The sequence below is a fragment of the Numenius arquata genome, chromosome 1 (genome assembly GCF_964106895.1).
Source record: "Numenius arquata chromosome 1, bNumArq3.hap1.1, whole genome shotgun sequence".
Lineage (NCBI taxonomy): Eukaryota > Metazoa > Chordata > Aves > Charadriiformes > Scolopacidae > Numenius > Numenius arquata.
Window position 1 is genome coordinate 81,808,756 of NC_133576.1, and position 23,498 is coordinate 81,832,253.

A 23,498-nucleotide genomic window follows, 5' to 3' on the forward strand; every position below is an offset into this window, starting at 1 on the left:
CAGGAAGGCTGTTATCTCCAGCGAGGCAGTGATTGCTTTCCTGACCATCCCAGCACAATTGTCTGACCACAGCCAGGGTGCATCTGCGTTAAAGAGCTAACCCTGCTCCTTTTTCTCACTGGTCATTACCTGCTGTCTCTTTTGTTCCCCCTGCCTCTACCCCAGTCTTGCAGTTTCACCGCCATTCATGCTACTATGTGTATTTAGGACAACCACTTAAAGGTTCTCTTCAGTTTTAAGGCCCAGATCTTAATTACACTAAAGCGGGTTTTAGCAATCACCTTTTTTTGTAAGCAAGCCTTGAAGTCACAAAATAAATTTACAGCTGAAGCTGCGTTGAGTAGCATGAATGAGATCATCCGCGTTACTGCCTGGGCTGCGCCATGGGAGAGAATCAGTACAATGAAGCAGTCGTTGCTGCTGCCGCGTTTACAGTGTGTGCAGTTGAGGGGGGTTTTGCTTCAGAAGGGATTTGGTCTCACGCTGGTCTACATGCCCCATCACACATGGCAGGTGAAGCCACCCTAAGGACCAGTCACGGGTTCTGATCCTTACACCAGTCTCGGTGCCTGGAGTGCATGTGTGTGTCACCAAGGTGGAGCTTCCTCCAAGAAGACTCTGTTTTGCTTACTAATACAGCTCATAAACTAAACCAGCAAACAGCAACACTGGGGGATTCACTTCAAACTGCTCCAAACCAAATGAAGAAATGGCCAAAATGCCTTTCCGGGAGAAAAAAAAAAACACATGGATATGCTCTCTTCTCCAATAAGTCTGCTTTTCTCACAACTGTCTTTTGTATTGATCTAAGACAATTATGTGAACAGATCAGGGAGAGCCTGGATTTCAGGGACCCATACCTGAACATATTATTCAAGATATCATTGGAATCCCAAATTAAGATTTCCTCTCTTCCCCTCCTCACCAGTTATATTCTATCTGGATAAGTTCTGATGTAGGATCAGAGCAAACAGTGGTACTGTATGTATTGTGCCATTAAATCTGTCCCTGTAAACTCAAGCACCATGGAAATAGACATAAATTCCTTCTATGGCTTTACAGGAACTGTTCTAGCAGCCACAAGAGAATTTAGCCAGGCCAGGCTGACAGAATGTTGGTGAACTGCTCCCAGTAGGCTCTTTGGAGCTGGCGATCAAGGGCCACGCAGAGCAAATCAGAGCAGTGTGCATTTCCTTGCCAATGGTAATAATAGTAAATAAAATTAAAAATGATAGATAAAATGTGCTGATATTTTATTTTGGGTTTAGCTGTTACTAGAAACACTCTACACCAACATTGCTACACTTCAACATAATCTAATACCTTTAAAAAATATAAGTGCTTGGTATGCAGTAAAGAAAGTTGAAATGTAAAGGTTTTAAGTAGCAATACAAAATAGGACGTGTGTCATGTGGAGCCACAATTACACCCTAAATGCATAGAGAAGAACTCGGTGAAGCTAAATGCCTCATGCTCCCCGGTATGTGATATTATCACAGCATGAGTAATTGGAGATGCTCTGCGGAACTGCTTTGACTTTACATTATTTTAAAGCCTATCTTGAATCATTCTCCTATTTAGACAGGGGATATTGCTGTCCCCTTGCTTACCTTTTGAACGATGCAGTTTCCTGCTTCCATGCTCTCTCTGATCTGTTCTGCACCAAGACTTCAGACAGAATCGCAATCTATCATATGCTCTCTATTCTGTATCGACTGACTTCTGCAAACTGGAGTTCATAGCTGTAAGAGACATTGTTTGTCCATGCCAAAATCTGCATATTTATGCAATGATTTCTTATTAAAAAGCAAGCCAGCAGAAACTGGAAACCTTTTTTCCCCTCTAAAAATCACTCTTTCCTAAAGCTTTTTAGCAGTGTAGTGCTGCAGAAAAGCCCTGTTAGATTATCCAATTCATTTCCTTGTCAGTGAAGGATTTCTTTCGGCAGTACTCTGGCGTTTCAAGGGTTCTGTCTAGTCTGAATTTGGAATGATGAGGCACTTCTCTCCAGAGACCTCTCTGAACACTCAGAGATTTCCCTTTGAGGATAGTAATCTTTATTCTTAGCCTAAGAATTCCCTTTCTTAATTTCATCCTCTCATTCTTATGTTTGGGGTACTCTTTATATTATTGAAATAATTTGTTTTCAAATCTTTCTTATATAAATTTACATCGTCTCCCCTCCCCTTACTTTATTATCAGTTATGGTGGATCTAGTATAACAATTGGGCCCCTTGTCTTTCCTTTTTTTTTTCTCCCTTGCCCCAGTTGGTTTAGGTACCTCTCCCCTGGTTTTTCATGGCTCTGTTCTGCACTATTTTGACTTGTCAGTGTGAGACTGATAAAATGGTATTTAGAAGTGAATGCGTACCCAAATATGGTCTCTTCAAAGCAGCATGGAGAGGAGCTGTGGAGTTCTGTACCATTTTCTAACACTATATAAGGTCTCACTAATAGAGATTGGTTGTGAGCATAGCCTTTCGCTGGTAATGTAATTGGTGCCCAAATTGGCCTTTTGATGCTGTATTGAAGTACAAGTTCTTGTTTATTTTCTGCTCTTATTCTTGCTCTAGAATTTTTTCAGTCTGTTGTTTCCTGCCCCTATTTCTAAATCTGTCCTTTTCCTTGTTTGCCATGGTATTTGCAACTCTTCACATTTTAATATCAATTGAATTTCATTAATGTTGTAATTTCTTCCTTTTAAGGATCATTAATGAAGCAATTAAATAAGGCTGGACATAATAGAGATTTATGCAATATTCTCCTTCTGTTCTGAGTCGGTGCTTTACCATTAATCATTAGTCTTTGTGTGTAGCTCTTCAAACAGTTCTCAGTCCACATGACAACTTAGATCCAACCGATTATGAATTGATTTTCAGTTTGAGCTGTCCTATGGCTGGAAGTGGTGATGTTGCTGGTAGCATGACAGTGCAGCAGAGCAGTTGTTCTTCTGTAGCATGCTGTGGGAGCATGCATTTCACTAGGCAGTGCAAATGAGAGTTAAAACTCCATTCGACTTCCTGGGCAATTGCCCCTGGTAAAAATCTATAGCTGATGTCTATCAGCAGTGTTCCCTGCAGGTGCTGATGGTGAAAATCTCTTTTAAAATGTGAGCTTCTAAGCCTGTGCTCATAGGCAGGTGGGAGAAGGAGAATTGAAATAATCTCAGTGAGATGTATGCTTATTGAAATAGGATTCAATACACATACCATTTAAAATAAATCTAAAAATTCATTTCAGTGATTCTTTTTGACTTAGTGCTTTTTTGCAATGACACAACTGAATTGTGACATAAAGTAATCAGAATTCAGGAATCATATCTCCATATCATATCTTTTTTATCTTACATCATTAGATTTAGCCATCATTTGTCCACATAGATAGATGTATCTGCCTTTTCTGTACTTAGATATGTGATATTCCATGGAATAACTGTTTTTGGATACTTATAAATGCAGCATTTGTTAGTGATTTGCTGCAGCTCAGTATCAGAATTGCTGATGTAGATGGATTCTTTTGAGTCTTTTGTTATTACTTATAATACTCATCTAAATGTAATTTTCCTGTTATTTTCATTTTCTAAGAGCTGGGTTCCTTTAAAAGTGCTTCTTTTAAAAATGCTATGTTCTATTTGAATATTGAAGAGCTGTCAGCATATACAGAAAGATGTGCCTAATAAGAAATCACGGGTGTTTATTTGCTTGATAAAGTGTTAGGGATCTGTGAAGAAAACATAGAAACAAGCATATTGAATAGGACACTAATATGCTTCCTATTTTAAAATTAAAGTTATTAGCAATCATCCCATTTCAATTAAAGGCATGGCATTGTTAGGTATTTGTCAGCTTCTAGCACAAGCAGATCAATAAACTGGTATCAAATTTACCCTCTGTAGTTCTTTGCTGCCATCTTCTGTTTCTTTAAGTGATTGCTGTTATTATTTGGATTCTGAAAAATAAGACTAAGACTGGGTAAAGACTAAGACAGAGTAAAATTCTCCTTTCTGTCATTTTTTCATCTCCTCATTTTTAGCTAAAGCAAAGTGAAGCAAATGCAGATACGAAGGAGAAGCTTCCATTGCGTCTACGCATCTTTGAAAAATTTCCAAACAGGCCACAAATGGTGAAAATCTCCAAGCTCCCTTCAGATTTCACAGTTCCAAAAATAAGGTATTGAAATATTTCCTTTGCTAGTATGCTGTAAACTTGTCTGGTGCCACATACCACGCAAAATATTTAACCGTTTTGCTTGTGGATTAGGCAGATAGTTCAGAAAATCAGAGATGAAACAGAATTAACATTGGTGTTGAAAGGATGTGACATTTTGGTTTTACCTCATTTTCACTTTTGGAAAAAAAAAAACCTACCAAAAACTTGCACTCCTTATAATGTATTCATGAAACCAACTAGATTGAGTGGAACAGACATAAAGTACAATACGATTGAAAAGTGTGTTGTTGTTTCTCCACTCCCATTTGGATTTTACATTCTTGGCTGCCACAGACGACTAGCAGTCTAATCAATTATCATGTAGCTTTTTAAAGACAAGGTCAACTGGCAGCAAATCATTAGAGGGTATAACACAGGCCATCCAATACCAGTTACTCTGTGATGACCTTGTCCCCTCTTTGTATTTGCATAGTTAGCACTTTCCTGTACAACCCACCTTAACAAAGGCTCAGACACTCAGTTGAGGGCATTCTTCTCCTAGTCTTTGTCTTTTTTGGTATTTCTTTCTAGCTGTGTTTTTTCCAGCATACTCTAGACTAATACATTATCATGCTAGTTACTGAAACAGACTTCAAACAATCACTAGCAAATCATAGCTTTATATCTGAAGCTACTGTACTATGTAGAACTATCTCTCCAAATAAAAATTAGTTTTGACATAGTCAGTTTACACTGAAAATAGGGCAACTCTACTAAATGCAAAATACAGCAATATAAATGTACGTTTGTTGTAAACAGAAATGCTTCTACATTTTAAACATGGCATATGTGAGGCACAGAATTGCTGAAGCGCCTTAATACTGGCATTCAAAGCAGTTATGTGAACAGATGTTGTTTGAAATCTTCAAGAAAGAATTTCTTGCAGAGAGTATGTTTCCTTTGGATTATATCAGCATTTGATTTACATTGAAGTAACAACTTGCTGTTTAATGAGCTAAAAAGCGCTGAAAACTGCAAAAGGCGCTCCAAATAATTAGCACTTTAACTGGTAAATAAATAAATAAATAAATATTAAAAGGAATAAAATTTGGGGTTTTGTAACTACATGCAAAGCACCCATCTCTCAATTCAGTTATGGATTTCTTTAATAAATTAATTTAAGTTTTATCAGTTGTTTTGGCACTCTGTCCATTTATCCATCTGTAGCCCAGTAAAACTTTTTCTTTGAATTTACTCATCTTAGCATTAATGGGTTGTGACATGTCATAAAGAAAACCAAATATTAACTCTTCCTGGGGTTTTAATCCATCAATGTCTTCTATCTGTTCACAAGGGAAAGTTTTATGAAGCAGTTTATTGATCGCCAGCAACAAGATACCAGCTGTTTGCTGCGAAGACTTCCTTCAGCATCTTCTTCCTCATGTGACCACTCTAAAAGATCAGCAATTGAAGAAAACAAATATATTGATCAAAAGGTAAATCAAGAGTATGAGGCAGTATATGTCTTTCCATGAATATTGTGAGGAAAGACCTGGTATTACTCAGTCTGTCAAACTACATAAAAGTGAACACAAGCCAGGATGACTGAATACAGGCTAAAAGACTATATTTAATTTAGCCTAAAACAAACATCACACCAGATCCTCATTTAGGTTAAATTTTCCTGTCTCCTTTGACTTCGAAATTCAGGATTTGATACATAATTTTGTTCAATGCACTCATCTTATGAAGCTGTTTTTTTAAGTGGTCTTGCTAATCACTGAGAAGCTAGTGGAAAATTAAAGTTTGTGAATATCACACTGGATTTTTGAGTGCCTTGGTACTGTTACAATGCTGAAAACGCACTTCACTGAAGCAAGGTCTCTCTGTAATCACTGGAGGTGAGTAAAATTTTAAGAATTATTCTAATTATTTAGAGGATGTTGACCTCTCTGTAGGCCTGGGAATTACTAGAAAACAGGTGCTAAACACATGTATTTGATATCCATTGTGCTAAATGCTGCTACTTTCCCAGCCAGACCGGCATGGATGGTTGGATTTGAAAAATATCAGGACTGCTTGGAATGATGATGATGATGACGATGATGATGATGAGTAAATGGGTGTGACTTCTGGCACCTTACAAAACTACAGAGGCAGAAAAAATCTTCATGTGCATCGTGAGAGATACTGGTTTCCCAGATTTCTAGTGGCTATCACTAGATAGCACTGCTATCACTTCTTGATCACTTGTAATATTGTGTAGCTAACATTAATGACATTTTAACAAACAAAAGTCCTTTCCGTATTCATAACACGGTGCTTGAATCCTGTTTGAATATTCACATGAGGGGCCTGTAAATATATATATGTAGTTACAGAATCATAGACAAGGGAAAAAAAGAGGGTACATATTGTAGTCACAAAGTATAACTCTGACTTTCCTAGTGTGTGGTTTGCAACTATAACTCAGGACAGCATTTGTACAGGCAGGAGGCAGAGTTGGGGAAAACAATACTCTTCTGATAATGAATGAAAAGAGACAACTTGGAAACTACTGTTAGTTTCCATGCTGAACAGCATGGCCTGAGAGGGAGGTCTGTGGTGAAATATTATTTATCAGACAAGGAAGGCCATAGGAACGAATCAAGCCTAAATGGACATCATCTACTCTAACAAGCACAGCAGAAAAATTGGATAAGTTATTGAATGACAAGCCTAGGGGTCAGAAAAACTCTGCCAAATATTGTTAATGATGGATCTCAAACACTGTGCCAGGGAAAACAGAGTACATTTCTACCATGTGATGAAGAGATGAAGAGACCTTAAATTTGTCCCAGCCACACAGATAAGTCCACAGTTTGCAATGCTGAGCAGTGCAATGATTCAGTAGATCTATTTGCATGAATGTAGTTTAGGTATATTAAACTGCAACCTTAATTCTTTCTGCTTGCTGTTCACAAAGTGACTCGTTACTGTGTTTGAAGGTAGATGAATATATGGCACAGTTTATTCAATGAGATCTTGCAATATGAAAACAGAATGCTGCATTCTTTTCAAATTTTCACTTCCCTGCAAGAGCAAATATACATGATCTGACTTTCATTTTTGAATTTAAATAAGTGTTAGCAAATTGGTTTTGCACTATTCAACCTGCTTTAAGCACATACTTTTGGATACCCATGCCTCAAGGATAGCATCAATGATAAGTAATATTTCTGATAAATGTAGCTTAAAACAAGGTATTTACACATTCCTATTAAGAGGGAGAAAGCACTAGGAAGGATTTTGTGAAAGTAATTACTCTGGCTTTCTATAGTTACAGTTGCCAAGGCAACCTCACTTTTGTATGAACAAATCTTAAAAATATCTTATCCTTAAAACAAGTTTGGAATGACTGGTTGCACTTAAATATAAACCTTACATGCATACTTTACTTTTCTTCGTAAAAAAAGAAACCTGACCAAACATTTTACTCATCCCAGTATCTAGTAGGGTGCGTTCCCAGTGCTCCGGATAGCAGTGTGCTGGCTTCAGAAAATTTCCACATCTTTTTTGCTTTGTAGTTGATAAAAAAATAGGGTGGAATCAAAAGGTGGGACTCTGCTGGCAGATTCGACTCTGTTCTTCCTTTATGGTGGCTGAACTGTAGCTAGTTCCTCTATTTTCTCCTGGACTTATATCCGCATTTCTGCATTCCACACCTGATGAAGTGATAGGAAGTACTTAATACATACATTCCCTTATTTCCACTTCAGCAACATTCTTTTCTGCTTTCTTTAAAAATCTGCCACTATATATATATATGGTGTTGGTTTTGTGTTCAGAATCAATCTGACTCATAAGTTGTGCTGATCAATAAAGCAATTCTCTTATATATTGGGCTTAGTAAGTCTTTTCAGTATTATAATTACCCACTTCCTTGAAAAGATGTTTTAAGGAGTAAATTTTCATTGCATTCTTTCTTTTTTTAAGGTATTTTACCTTCTCAAAATAATTGAAAAAATTATTTATTTTTATATATTACCATAACCATTACAAAAATAGGTTTGAAATTATTTTTGTCAATGCCAAATCAAAAAGAACGGCTTAGAAAACAGATTTCTCTGCTATACTCCTTTTTTCTAGACAGATATGTGAGTTGCATAAGTTTTTCTAACTCTTCCAAATTTCTAAACTATTGTCAAAGTAATAAACTAACCAAACAACAATATGAAAATTGCTTTTAGATACCTAAATGCCCTTTACCTTTTATACATCCCCTAAGAGTTCTCTCTCAATGTGTGGGGTCTGAGTGGGTGTGTGGAGATAGACTGTGCCAGGTTCATTCTTCTACATCCAATGCCAGCAACACCTGGGCTATCTCCATTACGGATGCTTGATGGGCAGCTTAGCATGATGCTTTGGCTGAGGTGTTTATGTCTATCTGTAACTTTGTGTGTAAAACTGGGATTCTCTGGAGTTCTCTAAACTTTACACTGCTGGAAATGCAGGATGGTCATTTTTTGCTCTTAGCTTGAGGACAAATTTTCTTAAACCCATTGATCTTGCCACTGACCTCCTCCACTGCATGCTGAGCCAGTCTATCCTGATGTGGTCTGCAGACCATGAGTTAAAGAGCTCTGGGTCTAATTAGAGATAACAGGACTGTCCAGGTTGGTGAGGATACCCCTGTTGTAGTATAAAGTACCATGAAGATACTTTCTGGTGAAAGAAGGAACACTGCTAAGAAAAAGTGCAAGTATAAGGAGATGGTGTCATTATAAAATTGATGGGAAATATATCTTAGGAAAGGGTTAAAAAATGAAAAGAGGGAGTTATGGTATTAAAGGAACATTACAGTTGTGGGAGGAGGGGAGTTTTAGAGATAGAGAGGGAAGTGTTCTTTTATACTTCCACATTTGTATGAAAGTTATTCAAAGTATGCTGGGAATTTCCTTGGCTAACCAATATTTCAGTAAATTCTTGGACAGGAGAACTGGATGAAATATGGAAACATACAATTTTTGGGTGAGAGTATCTATGAGAAAAAAGGAAGTTGGCAGAAAATAAGGACATCTCACTGTGGTGGCTCTCACAAGAGCCTGGGGGATAGTCACAGCAAGTTTCAGGGGAAAAAGAATTAAAGGAGCTGTAATATTTGCAACCTATCCGATGTCCAGTCAAATACAGCTGAGTTGGCCTAAGTGCATTGGCCTTGGCTCTTAACTTCAAGACTAGAATCAGAGGAGCACAGAAACACCTCAGTGTGCTTTCCTAGGAGACATACAACTTTTAGGAAGCCCTGCAGAAAATTGTTGTGAGGAGAACATTCCTGAACTGGGTACTTATCTTTGGCCACACAACACAGCACATTGCTGTCAAATTAAAGTTCAAAACAGAGAGGCTCATGAGATGAACTTTGAAAATGCCTATGGCTCAGTATGTACAGATACCCATGTGCATCTTTACAGCAGTGGCACAGCAGGAATGAATTACAAAACAAAGCAAAAGAGCATTTTACATATCCCTATATTTTATAGTTCAGACTTTAAGCATCTCCCATTTAATTGAAGTAATATAAACAAACCAGTTGTCTGATTTCTGCATTTGTAAGACTAATTGGATAGTAGCAAACATATTTTCTCTTTTCTGTTTATTCTGTTTTCTCTTTATCATCTCCTGTTTCCTTTCTATTTCCTTTCACATGTATGAGTTTTAATTTTAGCGCTGCCAGCAGTGAAGTTAGTAGCCATTCCTTTTTCCTATGGGAGCAAGATCCATCATTACGGTCTAGCTCCTGTGAAAGCTGGACCTCCCACACCGTATGCCTCTCCCATTGATTTCCTACTAACAGCAGAATGATGGGACTTCATAGTCAGAAAGTGAGAGCTGATCTTGGAGGTAACCAGAGCTATTACCGTGGAGGACTATGAATATTAAGCAGCAGACCTCACGCTGGATTCTGCATTCTTTGGGGAGTCGGAGCACCAAGGTGATACGTTCATAATGACCAGTGTTGCTTTGCAGGTGGGCTGCTGAGCTTTGCACTCACTTATTTTAGGCTATTTGCCTTCATTCCCAGATGTGATCCTGCTGATATCCATTAAAGTTAGATGGGATGGAACATAGGCGTCAACCCAATTATAAGCCTTATCCTGGAAGTGCCTCAGTACTTCCGTGGAGATCACCCTTTGGTTTATGTAGAAATCATTATGTCTTGACACCTCAGGGAAAGTTTATGATTTTATCTGTTTACAATTTCACACATAAATTCAACACACAAGATTGTCCATAGCTTTTAACACATGTTTAGTTAACATCATAGATACTCCACTTGTGAGCTGCTGAGACATGCCACCTATTCTTGATAAGATGTTGTAGTTTAATCTGGCAATTTGTTCTGGCATGTCTTTTTCTGATCTGTGCTTAACTTCTTTCATTAACTATTCTGTTTCTCGCAAAAAGAACCACATATATTCTCAGCTTTGTGAAAGGACTTTTCCTTGCAGAAAGTATTTGTAATTGTAAAAGCTGAAATGGCCTTTCAGTTTTTCTAAGTGTTGAAGACAGAGTGTCCCAAGATATCTTTCGGAAAATCATCAGGCGTGAAGACATACTCATAAACTTTATTTACATTTTTTCCTTCTTAGAAAAGAATCAAGGATAGAATACTTATTCACAAATTGTCATTTCCAGAATTTCTACTTCTTATTCTAATAAACTTATGTCCCAAGTTAATCAACCTCTTCTGAATTTTATTTTGTGCATTCTATTGTGCAAAGCAGAATATTGGCACAAGAAGTACAAGAGCATTCTGTTGTGTTCCTGATTATTATTTTCTCTAAGTAATTTGAAAGAATAATTTTATCACATTAATTTTGAATATAACAAAAACTAATAAAGTGTAATTGCATGTGAATTCCAGGTAGAAAAGATTATTTATTTTTAAACAGTAAATACTACATTTTTTCTGAAGTACTTCTTGCAGAACTTTGTGCATAAGTATGAACAAAAATAATTCAAACTTTATCTTAATCTCCCTTTACTGAGTATCTGCGTAGAACTCTGTCCTACAATTTCAGTTTCCATATACCGCTTGTTAATTAAACACAGCCAAGTGGTTCAGTCTTACCTATTTGTGTCCATTCACAGGATATTGCCAAAATCTATCTAGCTTTAACATTCAGAAAAGTCATTAAAGCAATCTAACTGCTGGAATGAGAATGGCTTCTGAATCCAGTATTTTCTTGCTAATTACGGTCTTGATTTTCAAAGAAGATTATTTTTGTCCTGTGTCTGTTCTTATCAGATCTTTCTAATGAAGTTAATACATGTAAATGCAGTGATGTATTGCCGGTTTTCTGAAAACTAGTCGGGAGAACTCTTTGTCTATTTTGCATTTTTTAAATATTTTATTTATTTTCATATAAAATAGCTATGTAACAGTATCCCTATATCCCTGCTTCTAAATAATCAATTTATAGAAGAAGACACTTTCTCATTAAGTATTTTACTACATACACATTTCAGCTGGTAATATTTAACTTTTGTGACCATATTTGCCTTCAGAGCATAGAAGACAGAACTGCAATAGTAACAAGATTGTTCTTGTTATGGTCTGTTTCTGGCTTCTGATGATTTTAAATTGCTTTGTCGCTCTTGCCTCTACATAGTGTGTTCAAAATTCTGCCTGGAAAAGACCAATTTTCAATTACATTCTGAGAGAAAAGAGGCTGGAGACTGAATACTTTGCCATTTTCAAAGCACCATAATTCAGTACTTCTTTCTGGCGTTAGCTTTCTGCTTCATCATTTTTGCACTAAAAGATTTCAAGGGTTTGATACAAAGGCTCTGAAGATGCATTAAAACAGAAGGGGCTGATCATACTCTTCCTGTTTCTTCAATCAAACAAAATTCAGACAAAGCAAAATGTTTAGGCTCCTGTATTTTAGCAGAAAAGAATATGCATTAATTTGGAGTGAAGGGAGAGGCAACGAGGGGCTAGGTTACAGGGAAGCCCTTCTAGTTGAGCCTTGTACTCTCCCAGCTCCTACTGAGGAATCCAGACCTCCTCCTCCAAGCCCTTTGGTCTTCCTCACCCTCCCACAGGACTCATTCACAAGAGCTGATTAAATATAGTCATGATCGCTTTGTTCTAGTAAAGGGAATTTTATGCATGTGCTTGTACAAGCAGGAGTAATGTTCTTCCCTGTTCCCCCCAAGTTACCTCCCACTTGAAACTCCCACTCCATATCAGTCTTCTTGCATTCCCAGTCCAGCCCAGGCTGTCAGTCCCATCTTCCCTTAAGCCTCAAGCTCCCCAGCTCAAGATGCGGGAGTGGAGCCGCCTTCTCCATTGCTGTGCACCCAGCAGAATATATTACAACCCCACATCAGCTTGGCCAGGAGTCCTCACTGTCACCCCGCTGTTGGCTTCCATGAGTAATCTACCCAGCCCTCTTTACTAGCTTTTCCCAAGGTCTCCCTGGCTCCTGCATCAAGTAAAGATAGAACACAAAAGAAAACAAACATGTCCAAGTTGTACTTGCCAAAATGATAAGAGGGATGGAATACCTCTCCTATAAGAACAGATTGAGAGAGTTGGGGTTGTTCAGCCAGGAGAAGAGAAGGCTCCAGGAGACCTTATTGCAGCCTTTCAGTACAGGGCTTATAAGAAAGATGGGGACAGACTTTCTAGTAGGGCCTGTAGCAATAGGTCAAGGGTTAAGGTTTTAAATTAAGGAAGGGCAAATTCAGACTAGATATAAGGAAGAAAATTTTTGTGATGAGGGTGCTGAAACACTGGAACAGGTTGCCCAGAGAGGTTGTAGGTGCCACATCATTGCAAGTGTTCAAGGCCAGGTTGGACGGGGCTTTGAGCAACCTGATCTAGTTGAAGATGTCCCTGCTCATCACAGGGGGATTGGACTAGATGACCTTTAAAGGTCCCTTCCAAACCATTCCATGATTCTATGATTCTATGAAATACCTACATGTTAAACCACTGAAAGTAAAAAACGCAGAATCACGGAATCACAGAATCTTCTTGGTTGGAAGGGAACTTTGACATCATTGAGTCCAACCACAAAACAAAACAAAACAAAAACAAACCAAACCAAACACCAAAACCAAAACAAAAGGCACACAAAACAAACACCCATAACCACACACCACACAGACCCACAAACAGACACAAACCAACAATCTCGGGCACTAGAGCATGCCCTGAAGTGCCATGTCAACACGTTTCTTAAATACCTCCAGGGATGGCGACTCCACCACCTCCCCGGGCAGGCTGTTCCAGTGCCTGACCACTCTCTCAGTAAAGTAATTCTTCCTAATATCTAATTAAACCTCCCCCACCGCAACTTTAGACCATTTCCTCTGGTCCTGTCATTATTTACTTGGGAGAAGAGGCCAACACCCACCTCTCTACACCCTCCTTTCAGGTAGTTGTAGAGGGCAATGAGGTCCCCCCTCAGCCTCCTCTTCTCCAAACTAAACATGCCCAGTTCCCTCAGCCTCTCCTCATATGACTTGTTCTCCAGACCCCTCACCAGCTTGGTGGCTCTCCTCTGGACACACTCCGGCAGCTCAATGTCCTTCCTGTAGTGAGGGCCCAAAACTGAACTCAGTACTCGAGGTGAGGCCTCACCAGTGCCGAGTACACAGGCACGATCACTTCCCTACTCCTGCTGGCCACGCTATTCCTGATACAGGCCAGGATGCCGTTGGCTTTCTTGGCTACCTTGGCACACTGCTGGCTCATGTTAAGCCGCCTGTCCACCAACACCCCCAGGTCCTTTTCTGGTGGGCAGCTTTCCAGCCACTCTTCCCCAAGCCTGTAGCGTTGCCTGAGGTTGTTGTGATCGAAATGCAGGACCCGGCACTTGGCCTTATTAAACCTCATCCCATTGGCCTTGGCCCATTGATCCAACCTGTCCAGCTCCCTCTGTAGAGCCTTCCAACCCTCAAGCAGATCAACACTCCCACCTAGTTTGCTGTCATCTGCAAACTTATTGAGGGTGCACTCTATCCCCTTATCTAGATCATCAATAAAGGTATTAAACAAGACTGGCCCCAAAATTGAGCCCTGAGGGACACCACTGGTGACTGGCCGCCAACTGGATTTCACCCCATTAATTACAACTCTCTGGGCATGGCCATCCAGCCAGTTTTTTACCCAGTGAAGAGTACACTTGTCTATACCATGATTCACCAGCTTCTCCAGGAGAATGCTGTGGGGGACGGTGTCAAAGGCCTTACCAAAGTCCAGGTAGACATTGTCCACAGCCTTCCCCGCATTGAGAAGTTGGGTCACATGGTCATAGAAAGAGGTCAAGTTGGTTAAGTAGGACCTCCCTTTCATAAACCCATGCTGGCTGGCCCTGATCCTTTGGCTGCCCTGCACTTGCCGTGAGAGTTCACTCAAGATGATCTTCTCCATGATCTTTCCCGGTACCAAGGTCAGGCTGACAGGCCTATAGTTTCCCGGATCCTCCTTCCGGCCTTTCTTGTAGATGGGCATCACATTGGCCACCCTCCAGTCATCTGGTACCTCTCCTGTTGACCAGGATTGTTGATAGATAATGGAGAGAGGCTTGGTGAGCTCTCCCGCCAGCTCTCTGAGTACCCTTGGGTGAATCCCATCCGGCCCCATGGACTTATGCATGTCCAGGAGCATAAGCAAATCATTAACTACTTCCTCCTGGATTACGGGGGGGTTGTTCTGCTCTCCATCCTTATCTTCCAGCCCAGGAGGCTGAACACCCTGGGGGTAGCTGGTCCAACTATTGAAGACAGAGGCAAAGAAGGCATTAAGTATCTCAGCCTTCTCCTCGCCCTTGGTCGCAGTGTTTCCCCCCGCATCCAGTAAGGCATATCTCAGATATGCCAAAGGGAAAAACTCAACCATAGTATAAGACATAAAAGAGGGGGATTCTTCTCCCTACCTGGAGCTGCTCCCTCATGTGTCTGAGATGGACTATTATCATCCCCTCTAAGTCTTTGGGGTTTTTACGAGTATGCTAATATTAGCCTTGTCCACATTTTCAGACTTAATTGAAAAAGGTTCTTAGTTATGAGAGAACATGTAGATTTTCCAAACCAGTAGTCAGCTGATTAGAAGATCATGGCTTTTCTTTAGAGACAGGCAGCAATCAAGGGCTACAAAAGGAATTAAGGCTATTTCAGGTCAATGATTCCCAGGAGTTAAGGAGATTATGCCCACTTTTCATTCTGATCAAAATGGACAGCCCTTGACTCCTTGTGGCACTTATCTAATGCTAGACCATTTTCTTGACTCCTTAGCGAGTCTGTTTCTTATATAGAACAACCTTGCCAAGGGTTGTGCAAATGAAAATAGTTAGTTCTACTTTGAGAGAGGAGAATGGACTAGGTAATCTCTAGAAGTCTCTTGTAATTGCATCCTTTATGATTCTGCAGTCATTAAGGAAAGTTTTCAAAAGAGCTTAAGAAATTCCCCACTGATTTCCATAGTATTTAGAAACTTACCCTGCTTAAATTCTTCTGAACATTTTGTTAGGTACCCACCAACAAGTTGCAGTCTGGCCTTCCATCACTCATCATATTTTTGTCACATTCATTTTGATAGTCTGATCTCTTCAAGCCAAAGATGCATAGACAAAATGTTGTTGAACAAATAATGTTTGTATTTGAGAGGCTACACAGCAAACTCCTGTGGACAAAAAATATCCTGTATTTAATGGAATGCTCAAGCTTTGAACAGATTCTGCCCAAATATTTTCTCACTGTTTCTTAAAAATCACTCTCATGTAGTGCTTATGGTACTGACTCTTCATATTTTCCCTAGAAGCTGTACATGTTTAAAAAACAATATAATACTTAACAGTCTGTTCATTCTGCAAGTCCAAATAATCAATCAGGATCCAACAAATTACAATCTGAAACACAAGCTTTGGATGATTTTTTTTTCCTTGCTTAGAATTTCTAGTATGATACAGAAGACTATTCCCGTATGGTCCTGCAGTTTTCTGTCAAAGATTGCTATCAACAGCACCAAGCTAAAATTCCTAATTTTCATAAAACACTTAAGAAATTGCATTAGAAAAACATATTGTGTGCACTTTTTTTTTTCCCATTGTCAACCAAACATTTCAGACACGTATATCTGATTATTTACTTATGACCTTGCATCACCTTGTGCTGCAGAACACCCACCAACACTTGTCTCTTCTGCCAACCCTGCAGTAGTCTGATGCAAAAATAATACCCTACATCACCACAGTTTTTACCTGATGATAGCATACAATTCTCTGACAAATTCAAGTTGAAAACAATTGCTTTATGCACTGTTTGCTGGGGTTTGTGCACTGCAGACGTTGCTAGCAAAATATATCAAAACCTTGATAATGAATAGCATTTCTTAAAACCACTGAGCCATATCTTAGCTGTTAGAAATTGGCATAGATCTCCCTGAAGACAGCAGTGCTGTGCCAGTACACCTAGGCTGTAGGAGTGGTCCACAGTCATTAGCTGTCATCTAGCAAAGGTACCATCCTGTGTTGCTTTGCTTTTAATCTTATGCCAAAGATACTGTTTTCCCAGGGTAGAAAGCCTGGAATTCTAAAATATGCTACTAAGTATAGTCATTTTAAACGTCTGCAGTACCTTTTCAAAGCAGCGGGTGGCACTTGCAGAGCAACAATGTTACGTGATTTAGCTTCTTTTACAACAGTTACGGTGGTTTATTGCTTTGTCCTTGTCGGTTTGGACAAATGGGATTTCATAGGATGTAGCATCTGACGGGACTAAGTCATTTTGTCTGCCTGAAGTTTGTCCTGCCAACAGCAGCAGTGAAAGCTACCAGCACTTGTGGATGAAGCACTACCTGCATATTTCCGAATTCTGTGTCTACGGGCACATCTGTGTAAATAAATTCAAAGGAATGTGGGAACCAAGACATGAGCTTTATTCATGGTTTCATAGGAGCACACGCTTTCCATCTAAAATCTAATCCAAGAAATATCGGTAATTTGCTGACCTGTCACAGCTGTTCCTTGCAGATTAAAGTAACCTGCAGGAGTTCTTTAAAATGTGTTGTTGAAAACATATTTAACAGTAATCAGGTGCTGGTAGGTGATTTCAGGACAGTGTCTTATGCTAAAAAAAATAATGCTCTGTAGCAGAAAGTTATATGACACTGTTATTTCTGCACTGAGTGTACTTATAGGCTGCATAAAGAAGTAAATAAATAAATAATGGCTAATAAAGATACACTGAGGGTGTCCTCACAGTACATCACAATCTGTAATAAAAAACCCAGCAGGCTGAACAGATATACCCTAAAATAACCTCAGTAGAGTATACTGTACTTATTTAATTCCACATCATCTGATTGAGTAACGTCTTTTGTACATTATCACTGCTAATAATTTCCTCTGCAACATGCAAGAACTCGGCAGGTATCACAAGTTTTAATTGCCAGCTTCCTTCTACACCAGCATGCGGCATCTAGACATTATTAAACAAATTACTGATGATCGCCCCCATTTTCTGTTTGTGCGGTTCCATTGTATTTGCCTGGTGTGCTGTGCAAATTTGGAAAATTAAATGGGAAGAAGTTCGGTTTATTTATATAATATAGAAATAAGGACACATTGTAAAAATTTATACTAATGTTTTATTTTCTTCAACAAGCGTATTGACATGTGCGTGTTGCTATTTGACTGCTGACTTCTTTAAACATGAGAAACGGATGAATTGTTCATGTCTAAAAAGACTATCTTGTATTCCTTCTTCTGGTTATTTTAAACTTAAGATAAATTTACCAGGATTTTGCTGAAGGAAGGACTCCTAAGTCCAAAAAAGCATTGAGGACCATCATCTTCAAAAGCTGTAATCCTTGGAAATGCCTGGGTTTTATTATCAGTTCCATTTTGGACCACTGAGATCCCTAGGCACCAAAGTATAGGATCCTGTGCATGTTCATGTATTCCTCGATTAAAGAGCTGGATACCTGACTCCAATCTAAACTCTATAACAACACAGAGGCAGACAGGATGGTAAGAAACCTTCAAAACTTGACCTAAGCGTCAGTCCGTTGGGTATGCTTAGACCATGGTCAGTCCCCAAGGACATGCTGCCTCAGGTGCAAGTTTCATAGCTAGTCCTTCTGAAAAAAAAGTGAAGGAAAAATAAATGCACTCTGCACAAATAACCTGGTGCAATGCCTTGTTTTCTGGTCCCTTTCCCCATTCCCATGACTTCTCAGGCATTTATTTGTTTAAGCATCACAGAATAGAATTCACAAACAGCTTTGGGTGTAGGAACTAGAACCCAGTCTTTTCTCCACGGTCTCGGTGGCTCCAGACTTGGGCTCCTTCCTGCTGCTTCACTTCATCTCTCTTGCTCTGTGGATGTTGCACCTCTGGCTGCGTGGTGGCCAAATACCAGAGTGCAGCGCTGTCCATGCAAATCTCCAGCAGATGACTAGAGGGTTCACTGCAGGCATCAAAAACGGGCTCAAACCATTTCCAGCTGAGACATGCAAGGGATTTATCGGTATGCTTTTATGCAAAATACACGCCACTGTTTCTTCCTCTGTTCGTCATGCTACCTAGAGGGAGGATTCAGCAGCCCCTGGTAGACGAATGTGCCAGATGTAAGTATCCCTTGTCGCAGACCTGCTAGCAGCTTTTCTTGAGATAATCTTCTTCCTTGCCTGCGCTGGATGGTTTAACACGTGTCTTGGGGAAGCACTAAATGTAGCTGCACAAGCACCCAGCCTCCCTGTAAAGTCTTTGAAAAGAAGTCTACTCCTTGCTCCTGCTTTCCCAGGGCACATTCCCTTGCTGAATTTCCCTGCTCGGGCCACACGCTTAATGCCAAGCTGTTTTCACACCTAGCACCTAAAAGAAGTGGTCTATGCCGGATAGGGAGCTGTAAATGCTTTCAGGAAAAAGTATTTGCTGTTTTTCTGAAATTGGATGAGCAAAAACTGGAAATGAAGTTTGGGAGGAAATGAATGCTTTTTGTGTTTAAAATCTTTTCATTTTCTAGGATGTTAACAAGCAAAGGATTGTGATTAGAAATAAATGGACATAACACATTAGTAGGCATCACAGGTTTTTTTTCCCCTGATGTTTGATGCGCTTGCAATTATTCTAAAGCAATTATTTATAACCAAAAAAAAAAAAAAAAAAAAACCACACCAAAAACCACCAACCAAACCTGAAACAAAAAGCTGTTTTTCCACCTTTGTTACTCCCATAGTTTGATGTTCCTAGTTGAGCCCTAAAAAATTATTAGTTAACACCTTGCAAAAGGATAAATATTCCTATGGTTTGGGGATTTCTTTCTGCAATTGTGATAAGGGGAAAATCAGTTATCTGGGATTCCAGTTACTAATCACTGATATTAAAAGAAAAAAAGATGTGACAGAGTTGCCATTGCTTTCACCATTTTCAGTTATATCTAAATTCATAATAAAGTACTGTGCTGATAAATCCACTAAACCTGTGCTGAGATACTGCAAATGAGTTAAAACCTACACAAATATGTTTCAACATATGAAATATTTACCGCTACACAATATTTAATATAATGATATATCTCATACTGTGATTTTCAGTTTATAGAATCATAGAATTGTCTAGGTTGGAAGGGACCTTTAAGGTCATCTACTCCAACCATTAACCTAAGTCTGATAAAAAACCATCACTAAACCATGTCAGTAAGCACTATGTCAACAAACCATATATTATGTTAACCCTATCCAGGTAATGGAACAAATTTTTGGTTTATATTCAAATATTCAATAATTCTGTCACTATTTCACTGAATTTCACTGAATTTTTTTAGAGTTGGAAGGGACCATATAGATCATCTAGTCCAACTCCCCTGCTGAAGCAGGATTGCTTAGAGAATGCTACTCAGGACTGCATCCAGGCGGGGCTTGAAAATCTCCAAAGAAGGGGACTCCACAACCTCCCTGGGCAGCCTGTTCCAGGGCTCTGTCACCCTCACCGTGAAGAAATTCTTCCTCATATTCGAGTGGAACCTCCTATGTTCCAACTAGGAACATAGTTGTTCAAGTTGTCGAGTTCCAACTCCTATGTTCCATGTTTTTGAATCTTACCTGAAATTCCAATACCTTATTTTCCAAACCACATTCTGAAGTTTTGCATACTTTATTTCAGTTTTCAAGTTGCAGGTTTTTTAAGAAATTCACAGAATAGCAAAATAATGGTTGTTTTCAAATCATTTATGTTCTTGCTTCCACAGGCTGTACAGAGATGGGTTAGGACTTGAGAAAGGTCAAAGGGGACACACTTGAAAAGGCAAGTGTTAAGATAGAGTTTGTAGCTTGCTGCTACAGGTGTGGCTTAAAAAGCAGTAGCCATTTTATTAAGGACAGCCAGTATAATTAACAAGTTTTAAGGTATTTTGTGGGCTTCTGTTTTTCTCCAAAGTAAGACATCTTACTGTGAATCAGAGTCAATCTGAGTCTTGAGTGAAGTTCTAGCAAAATTATTTGTCGAGTGACTTTGGATTTGAGGTAGTGTTTTAGAAATCTATTACTTACATCCTTAGGTCACACATAGATCAACTAAACAAATCTGATATTTATAATAAATAGTTTTAAAGCAATGTGCTTAAAGGTTCCATTTCAGATTGATCAAAACAGGGCAGACATTGCTGGGAACTTCCAAATCTCTCTCAGCCATTTCCTTCAAGATAATGATCTCCAAACAGTTGACAGAATTGAGTTTTACAGGGTGCCAGAGTCTTTCTGTTCAACACAGGTGCAATTCCTCAGCTAAATTCTTCAGCTGTGATTTGTTCCTCGATTTGCTGTGTTTGTTACTACTTGCTTAGGAATTAAGTGCTTGTTTTTTCTTGTTTCCTAGTCCTTTCATTTAATGTCCAGGAAGTCCTTTTCATAAGAATATGCCTAAAACACTGTTCATGACCAGAGGCAAATGCAGGCACATTTTACTTACCACATTTTTTGCTCTACTTCAGAGGGAAAAAAGGGGGAGTAAAAGCATAGTGAAGATGGCAAGGACAAGAACAGGCAGGCACACCTGGTTTCAGGAGAAACAGGAGACCTACTTTCATCTCACCTAATTCTAGGCCCTGAAATGAGACTTCTACCCTTTTTTTGCTGGCTCTTCTGTATAGTCAAGGCATCTCCAGAGTATGATCCAGCCTACTCAAAATCCAAAGTGGAGGAGGATTAGCAAGGCTCAAGACAAAGGTGTGACTTGGCCAAGCAGAGAAGAAAAGAAATCTGCAATAAAGGAAATAATATTAGTGCTAGTCAACAAAGCTATCTGCTTCTTTTCACCCAGAGCTAAGTAAAGATTTGTATAGGGAGGCCAAAAGCTGCAAGATAAGGCTAGGATGTTACACATTCCTCAAGGAATTTGCTCCACGTGACCGTTTTGATCTTTCCCACCACCTGTCCTGGAAAAGGACACCCATGCCACAAACTGAAAACCAGCTTTATGACAGAGAACATTATGTGTTTAATTTTACATACACTCAGCATCATAATGTTTCATTGGTCTGTCAGATACACATGCTATATTTTATGGCAATTAAAAAGTACACTGTCTTTTTCTTAATTTTATAGCTCCGCAAATCTGTTTTCAGCATCAGAGCAAGAAACCTTCTGGAAAAAGAGACAGCAATCAATAAAATTCTAAGGTAAGAGTTGGCAGTGATTTGATAATGTTTTGATTGTCATCTGATTTCTCATAACCTTGTTTTGCATGAATATTACTGTATGTATAATATTTATGATAGTGTCTTCTTTTGTAGTATGTTGATCGCCTTCATTGTCAAAGATAAATTGTTCTTTTCCCTGGATATATTATGTGCTTGAACAGCAACAAGAGAGAGACTGTTCTTCTTCAGTATTTGTGGTGGGTTGACCCTGGCTGGGCACCAGGTGCCCACCAAAGCTGCTCTATCACTCCCCTCCTCAGCTGGACAGGGGAGAGAAAATACAAGGAAAGGCTTGTGGGTCGAGATAAGGACGGGGAGATCACTCAGCAATTACCGTCACAGGCAAAACAGACTCAACTTGAGGAAACTAATTTAGTTTATTACCAATCAAATCAGAGTAGGATAATGAGAAGTAAAACCAAATCTTAAAACACCTTCCCCCACATCTCCCCAGGCTTAATTTCACTCCCAATTTCTCTACCTTCCTGCAGGCGAACCTCTGCTTTGGTGCCTGGAGCACCTTCTCCCCCTCCTTAACTGACATTGGTACCTGCAGAGTTGTTGCTCTCACTCCTCTCTCCCGGTTGCTGATGCACCATTGTTTTTTTTTTTTCTCCCTTCTTAAATATGTTATTCCACAGGCACTACAGCTGTGGCTGATGGGTCTAGCCTTGGCCAGTGGCGGGTCTGTCTTGGAGCCAGCTGGCATTGGCTCTGTTGGACATGGGGGAAGCTTCTGGCAGCTTCTCATGGAAGCTATTACTGTAGTCCCTCTGCTATCAAAATCTTGCCATGCAAACCCAAATCTGTGTCATGCAGAAAGATCGTTTTTCAGCTCTTCTCACATCTTCCTTCTAAATTAACAAAAAAGTGTCTCTTCATAAGCGGTGCTATTTTGCCTAAAGACTTCCATCCTAGTTCTTGTACATATATGCACGTAAACATTCACAAGGGTTGTACGCTAGAAAGCATAGACTACAGCTAATCTTATTCCAAGTAGGAAATGTACAATGAAGAAGAGTTCAGAACTGTGACTTCTGTAGAAGGATTTCCTGAATGTTTTAATACTGATCACTCATTTCGGTACTGCATGTCGAATAAGTACTCAGCACTGTAAGTAAATAATGCACTCCTAAGTCTCCAAGACCCATGTCTAAAGTTATCATGTGGGTATCACCATGCTGCAGCTTTCCATGCAACTATTGGTTTTACATTAGAATGACTATCATTGATATAAGGTGCATTAGCAATGCCAACAAATTATAAATCATTCTTTTTTTATATTTACATTCTCACGAAAACAGGTGCCTCTCCAGAATATGGTGAATGACTAGTCCCAGGTAAATAAGCAGTGTAAACAGGAATAATTGATCTGAGAAGTACAGCTGTGGGATTAGATTAAGTATGGCAGTGTTTTATGAGGAGCAGCGCTCTAGAAATTCAGTGTGATTTCTGAATTGTGAAGTTGCTTGAAAAACTCCTTGTAATTACATGCCATTTGAGAAATATTACAGCTCTTTCATTCTTTTTAATACTCTATAAGAACACAGCACAGGGAGAACTGTAGAAATTAATGTGCAACTTTATCTGTCTTTAAACCCATGGTAATGAAAACATGAACAATTACTAATTCAAATGAATGCTTTTTGCCAA

The 23,498-nt window shown here is 39.3% G+C and overlaps 1 protein-coding gene across 2 annotated transcripts in view; it reads left to right on the forward strand.

Annotated features, from left to right (window-relative positions):
* The window catches only part of NALCN (sodium leak channel, non-selective), a 249,753-nt gene that overhangs the window by 182,341 nt on the left and 43,914 nt on the right, over nucleotides 1–23,498 (forward strand). For both annotated transcript variants that reach the window (XM_074168527.1, XM_074168534.1), the window contains 3 exons: nucleotides 4,033–4,169; nucleotides 5,503–5,644; nucleotides 21,751–21,824. In XM_074168527.1, the coding sequence (XP_074024628.1) occupies nucleotides 4,033–4,169; nucleotides 5,503–5,644; nucleotides 21,751–21,824 (353 nt within the window). The remainder of the gene's footprint in view (nucleotides 1–4,032; nucleotides 4,170–5,502; nucleotides 5,645–21,750; nucleotides 21,825–23,498) is intronic.